The sequence below is a fragment of the Pinus tabuliformis genome, chromosome 4_2, assembly GCF_031772625.1.
Source record: "Pinus tabuliformis cultivar Carrire ecotype Pingquan chromosome 4_2, CPIR1, whole genome shotgun sequence".
NCBI lineage: Eukaryota > Viridiplantae > Streptophyta > Pinopsida > Pinales > Pinaceae > Pinus > Pinus tabuliformis.
In genome coordinates this window covers 190,424,389-190,431,276 of record NC_142304.1, presented here as the reverse complement: position 1 = coordinate 190,431,276, position 6,888 = coordinate 190,424,389, and the positions used below count along the sequence as shown (strand labels likewise).

Here is a 6,888-nt window from a genome sequence, read left to right as displayed (position 1 = left end):
TGTGCGAACCCATTCACCCACCAGTGTGGTTAAAATATCGTTACTCTACTCTCTGGATAGTGAACCTGCTGCAAGTACCTATCTAGTGCGAACTGAGGGTACTTCTTCTAGTCATGAAAATCCTAGTCTGTAAATTTGAGCTACAGGATTTTCCTTAAAATCTCTGCTAAATATGGGACAACTTCCGACAATAGAGGTGTGAATGTCTCATACTTCGCATCTTTGGAATCCTTTATTAGTTTAGCATTTGGCTTCCTCAGCAATATGCATGAGGGGAGAGGCAAGATAAATGCTATGCCAGCTTCCTCTGCCTATATTTCCACCACTTCTTCTTCATCAATATTGACCTTCTTAGGTTTCTTATGAGATTTCATAGGTTTGGCAGGATTCTCGTCCTCTTTTTTCTTGGTTGTTTCTTCCTTGGTTTGCTTCGTCCTTGGTGATTTCCGTTGTTTCTGTGGCGACGTGCTGCTACCACAGGTGATCCTAATAAGGATGTATCAACTGTTGGGGCTGACATTTCTAGAACCTCCATGACTCCAAACAATCCCTGCTCACAAAAATTCCACAGAATCTACTCCCAAGATCGCTTAGATGACATACACAGTGAAGTATCCTCCAACTTCTTCACACAATTAATCACTCAATTTATCAATGTTTTTAATCTAAGTGAGTGTTCGTTATTTATAATGATTCCGGCCTTCAAACCTCACCATTAGATTTGATTTTGTCTCAATTTTGTTCATATTTCATCATTAAATGCATATATATCCTTAAATTATGCCAGCTTGTCATCTTGCATGCAAATTTGCATGTGTTGTTTCCATTTTAATGGTCATATTTCTAGTTTCTTGATGAACTTCAACATGTTCCCTATTGTAACACTCTTTTGTCTTAAGTGGAAACTTCCCGTGAACTTTGACATATTCCCGACTGTAGTGAAGTACTGTCTTCATCTAAGATTTGTCTGCAATGTAGTTTATAGTCCAGTTCCCACTTTCAGTTGGATGTGACACTAATACTTTCCCTATTTCTTCTTTTAGCACAAAGCCAGAGGCGAAGGGTTGTCCCTATACATGTTCAACCTACTACCATTTACTTTTCCCTGAATTAATTCTCCATTTAACTTCGCTAACGACACTGGGCCTCCATTAGTAATATACCTAATAACATATGGGCCTAACCAGTGTGTTTTTTATTCCCTTGAAATTTCACAAACTTACTGTCATAGAAGAGAACAAGGTCTCCTATCCGAAACTTCTTTTGCTTAATGTTCTTGTCCTGCAAAGACTTTTCCCTTGGTTTTTATACTTGTTGATGAAATACTTCTATAAACATGTCTTCTTCGGGAGCAAGTAACTATGACATCCTTTCTTCCATTATGTCGGGGACTTACATATTTGTAAAAGCTACAATTCTTAGGCTAGGGATAATGTATTCCATGGGAATCCCAACTTCTCACCCATAAACCAATCTAAAGGGTGTCTAACCTATCAAATGTTTTAATGTAGTCCTATGAGCCCATAACACTTCTAGAATCCTAAGGTCTGAGTCATCCATGTTTACATTACATACCTTGGTCAGTGCATTTTCCAAAATTTTATTGAATGGTTCAACAGTTCCATTTGACTGAGGATGATAAGGAGTGGTCTTTTGGTGGTAAACTTGAAATTCTGCAGTTAATGCTTCAATGGGATTATTCAATAAATGTGACCCTCAGTGACTTATCAATATCCTTGGACACACAAATCTAGATAGTATGTATTCAAAGATGAACTTCTCAATAGTTTCTATGTTGAAATCCTTCACTGGTTGTGATTCGTCCCACCTTGTCAAATAATCAGTCGTAGTGATTATATGTCTCGCACCAGTCCTTTTTCTTAGTGGATTGATAGTTCCAACAAATTCAGTAGCCCATTTAGCAAAAGCCTACAATGTTACTTGCGGAACTAGTGGCATTTCATCTCTTCTTGAAGGTTTTCCTATTCTCTGGCAGACATCATAAGCTCAACAATAGTCCTTTTCATCTTTGCGTAGTGTAGGCCACCATAATCCCACTCTTAAAATTTTCTACATAGTAGATTTCCTTGCATAATTTCCACCAGTTGCGCCACTATGAGATTTTGTTTAAATTATCTGTCTTTCGTACTTAGGGACATAGTTGTGCAATATTTCATCTCGTCCCATATTATAAAAATGTCCTAGTATTAGTGAAAAATATGTTTCCTTAGATCAACATTCTACTCATTGAGAGACCAGTAGCTGCATCCGACCCTAGGGTTTAGGCGAAAACCTGCAGACGGTAGGACTGACGGACCTGGGACTTGCGGCAGAGTCTCGAGAGGCAGAGATCTGGAGAAGCGTTTATAAGGAACAGGACAATGATTCCCCCTCAGGGGGAGGGCCAGGAGCCTCCCCCGTCTCCGGGCGACCGATCACGGCATACAGCCGATGGGGAGAATGAAAACGGGATCAGCGACAGCTATATGGATAATAGACAGCAGAAAGGAAAGGATATTGACGCAGAGGGAAAAAATAAAGCGAGTTCCTCCACCTGCAAACCTGTAGAAACCGAGAGACCACGGGTGTACTTCCCAAGTGAACGTATTAATGCCAGGATACAGTACATGCGAGATCATGCGCTGATCGACAAGTTCATAGGCATTTGGCCGATAGAAAGGGCACTGAGAAGTTGGATCAGCACCAAATGGCATCCAAAGGGGGATATAACACTGCACTTGGGAGCCAAGGGATTCTTCACGGCAGTTTTCAACTGCCTGGAAGACCGCACCAGAATATTGGAGGGGGGTCCGTATTTTTTTAACTCCACAGGTCTATTTCTCAAAGGCTGGGTCGAAAGATTCAACCCAGATAAGGAAGATCTGAGCTGTGCGCCAGTGTGGATAAGGCTCTATTCACTGCCATGGGAATATTGGGAGGAAAAGTCGCTACAAGAAATCGGAAATGCTATTGGTGAATTTGTAAAGGTAGCAGAGGAAACAAAGCTATGCAAGCATACATCATACGCTCGGATCTGTGTCTACATGGACCTCAAGCAACCGCTGCCAGACACGGTAAGTTTCTTTCATGAAGACTCTGAGTGGGTTCAAGTTATAGACTATGAACAAGTGCCATTTAGATGCAGGAAATGCCACGATATAGGACATCTCTATAGAGATTGTCCTCAAAATAAGATGCCCTCTTATCAAGATAATCCTGACAATCAAGCCCTAGATGGATTCACCAAGGTAGTTAACAGAAGGAGAGGAAACAAAAAACCCTCAGGCAATCCCAAGATAAATCCTGCAAATAAGGCTATGCCTACTACAAGCAATAGATTTAAAGCTTTGAACAAGACCGATGAGCAAGATCCGGAAAAGTAACATGCGAAGGACAAAGCGGTTCATCTAAAACAACCAGGCGAAACATCCGAGCAAGGAGGACAGAAAACTACCAGTCAAGCAAACCATATTTCTCAGGCCAAGTCCTCGTCAGGGCTAACTCAAGGTATGGAGGTTGAGTACTCGCAGCCAAATGAAAAAGTCGCAAATGAACCAGAGGATATTTTTCAAACGCCCCAAGTCATGGAAGAAGATCTGGAACCCTTAGACATAGGGGAGCTGGACATATTAGGCTTGGAACAAGCCTGCAGGACAAGGAACTTTGAAAGAATTCTAGAAAAGCAAGTGGACAACCTTGTGGAAGTGCTAAACAGGGCACAGAAGAAATACTCTCTAGGTGTCCAAATCGGCAGTCCATGGGATGGAAAATTTATCACCAAGGATAATAAGAAGAGAGGCAGGAAAACAACCCTAGAAAGAACCATTAAGATAGGAGAAATACTGGTGGAGTCAGGGAGGTATGCCAAACTGACTAAGTACTTCAATACAAACCCCCACCCTTCTCAATGAAGTTAATTTCATGGAATATCACAGGGCTCAACAGCCCTAGGAAAGGCAGACTATTAAAAAATATGCTGATGCAAGAAAAACCAAGTATTCTCTTTTTGCAGGAGACGAAGTGTAGTTCAACTTTTTTGGAAGAATAGCAGCTAAAGCTTGGCCAGGAGGGCAAGTCACAGCTGTTGATGCTCAAGGAGCTTCGGGAGGCCTAGCGATACTTTGGGATGCCTGGATCATCCAGCTCAACAACATTCAAGCTAACAAAAGTTTCATCCAAGCCACATTCCATCTTTCAGGTACGAACACCCATGGACTGATAACCAATGTTTATTTCCCTCAGGACACCGCTCAAAAAATCCACATCCTGAATACATTGTCAGACCTCAACAAAGATAGACCGTTCCCTCTGTGGATATCTGGAGGTGATTACAACATGATCGCCAGCATGGAAGAAAAACAAGGTGGCCGAAATAACACACACAATGATGACAACCTTCTAAAGAACTTCATCAACAACAATTGGTTAATAGATATTCCTACAAGCAATGGTATCTTCACATGGACAAATAAGAGAGTGGGGTCGCAGCAAATAGCATCGCGCCTTGACAGATTCCTAATCTCAGATAATGCAACTCACATAGGTGGGGAATTCACAGCATCCATTCTCCCCATCTCTGGATCGGACCATTGGCCTATTGAGCTCCAATGGAACAGGCCAGGTAACAATCTTAGACGCCCTTTTCGTTTTGAAGAATTTTGGTTCTCTCATCCAGAATTTGAGGAGCTTGTCAGAACAACCTGGCTCAACTTCCATCCAGCCAAAGGTACAAGGATGTCCAGGTTCCAGCAAAAACTTAAGCATCTGAAACGGGCCATCAAACAATGGAACCACAAGACGTTTGGTAACATCTTTGCCACCCAAGCCTTGCTTAACACAGAGATGAAGAAAATCCAACAATCTATCATCAATGAAGGACGAACGGAGGCTCTTACTAAACAGGAACAAGCCATAGAATCAAAAATTTTAGAAAGAGACAAGCAGGAAGAAACTTTATGGAGGCAGAAATCCAGAATCAGATGGCTAAAAAGTGGAGAAAAAAACACAAATTTTTTTCATAAAACCACTGTGCAGTGTAGAATGATAAACCACATCACTCATATTAAGAATGAGCAGGGGGAGAAGATTGAAACCCATGATGGCATTGAAGGAGAATTTATAAATTACTTCAAAAAAGCCCACCAGGAGCCCAATATCAATCGAATGCCGGCTATCAACCAACTATTACAGAACATACCCAAAGTCATAACAGAGGAGCATAATAGTCTGCTCATCAAACCTATCAATATGCAGGAGGTCAAAGACGTCGTGCAGCAAATGAAGGAGGGGAAAGCGCCAGGTCCGGATGGCTTTACAGCTAATTTTTTTCACAGTTTCTGGGATTTGATTAAAAATGAAGTCTGGCAGGTTGTGGAGGAATCCAGAGCTCTCAGATGGATGTATCCTGGATTAAATGCTACTTTCATAGCCTTGGTACCTAAGGGAGAAGATTCCAACACCCCTGACAAATACCGACCCATCGCTCTGTGCAACATGATATACAAAATCATTTCAAAAGTCATAGCAACTAGGCTTAAGTCGATCCTCCCTCTCATCATCTCGCCTGAGCAGTCGGGCTATGTAGAAGGGCGTCAAATAACGGATGGAATTATTCTCACACATGAGATAATCCACTCCCTAAAGATCACCAAGAAGCCAGGTATGTTGCTCAAATTAGATCTATCTAAAGCTTTTGACAGTCTCAGTTGGGTCTACATACAAAAAATTCTAATTGCTTTTGGTTTTGCTCACTCTTGGGTAAGATGGATTTACAGTCTAATTTCATCAGCATTCTTCTCTATGTTAATCAATGGTTCTCCTTCAGCCACCTACCGTCCTTCCAGAGGAATCAGGCAGGGTGATCCCTTGTCACCCTTTCTTTTTGTAATCATGGCTGAGGGTTTGGGTAGAAGCATCACGGCTGCTAGGCATGATAGGCATCTAAAAGGGCTCTCTTTTAACAATTCCCCTATCTACTCCCACCAGCAATTTGTAGATGATAATATGCTTTTTGGCCATCCGTCGGTTCAGGAAGCTCGCCTTCTAAAATCCATTCTATCCACTTTCTCTGATGCTTCTGGTGCCCTCATCAATCGAGTCAAATCCCAAATTTTTTTCTTCAATACTCATGTCTCTACCCAGAGAGCCATAGGGCGTATTCTGGGGTTCACCTGTGCCTCTCTCCCATCCAAGTATCTCGGTGCCCCTCTTATGGCCTCAGCTCTTAAACATTCCTCCTGGAAGCAGTTGTTAGAAAAATTGGAAGCTCGTCTATTCCTATGGACTAATCGAGCTCTGAATATGGCAAGCAGAATAGTTCTCATCAAAGCAGTTCTTCACTCCATGCCCCTGTATCTTTTCTCCATTCTAGCTGCCCCTAAGTGGGTCCTCAAAGAAATCAAGAACCTCCAGCGTAACTTTCTGTGGGGGGGTTCTGGACAAAATCGAAAGTGGGCTTTAATCAAATGGGATAAAGTTTTTCTACCCAAGGAAGCAGGAGGTCTAGGCCTTAGAGACCCCGAGCATAGCAACAAAGTGATGGGGGCCAAAATCTGGTGGAGGTGGCTTGCTCACCCTAACACTCCTTGGGCTTTCCTTTGGACAGCTAAGTATGCAAGTAATTATCCCATGGAAGAAAGACTGCGTATGACAGAGACAAGTTTGGGATCCGCAATATGGAATTCAACAGTTCAGCACAGACATCTCATCCAAGAGCACAACTTCTGGGAGATCAAAAACGGGAACACTGCTTGTTTCTGGGAGGACTCATGGCAGCAATTGCCAAAAATCAAAGACATTCTCCAGGACCTTTCAGCGGATGAGAGGGAACTAAATCCCTTGGCCAAAGTCAATCATTTCTGGACTACAGCCACTGCTCAAGCACATCGG

General features: G+C 42.3%; 1 protein-coding gene across 1 annotated transcript; it reads left to right on the top strand.

The window, feature by feature from the left end:
• The first annotated feature begins 2,381 nt into the window (after nucleotides 1-2,381).
• LOC149168782 (uncharacterized) lies at nucleotides 2,382-3,383 on the top strand. The gene has a single exon (XM_089424976.1). It carries the CDS (start codon nucleotides 2,382-2,384, stop codon nucleotides 3,381-3,383), a length of 1,002 nt encoding a protein of 333 aa, XP_089281102.1.
• Nucleotides 3,384-6,888: the final 3,505 nt, after the last annotated feature.

What these genes read in the sequence shown, in the direction of transcription:
- LOC149168782 (XM_089424976.1), top strand. Translation starts at nt 2,382, where the DNA reads ATGATTCCCCCTCAGGGGGAGGGCCAGGAGCCTCCCCCGTCTCCGGGC.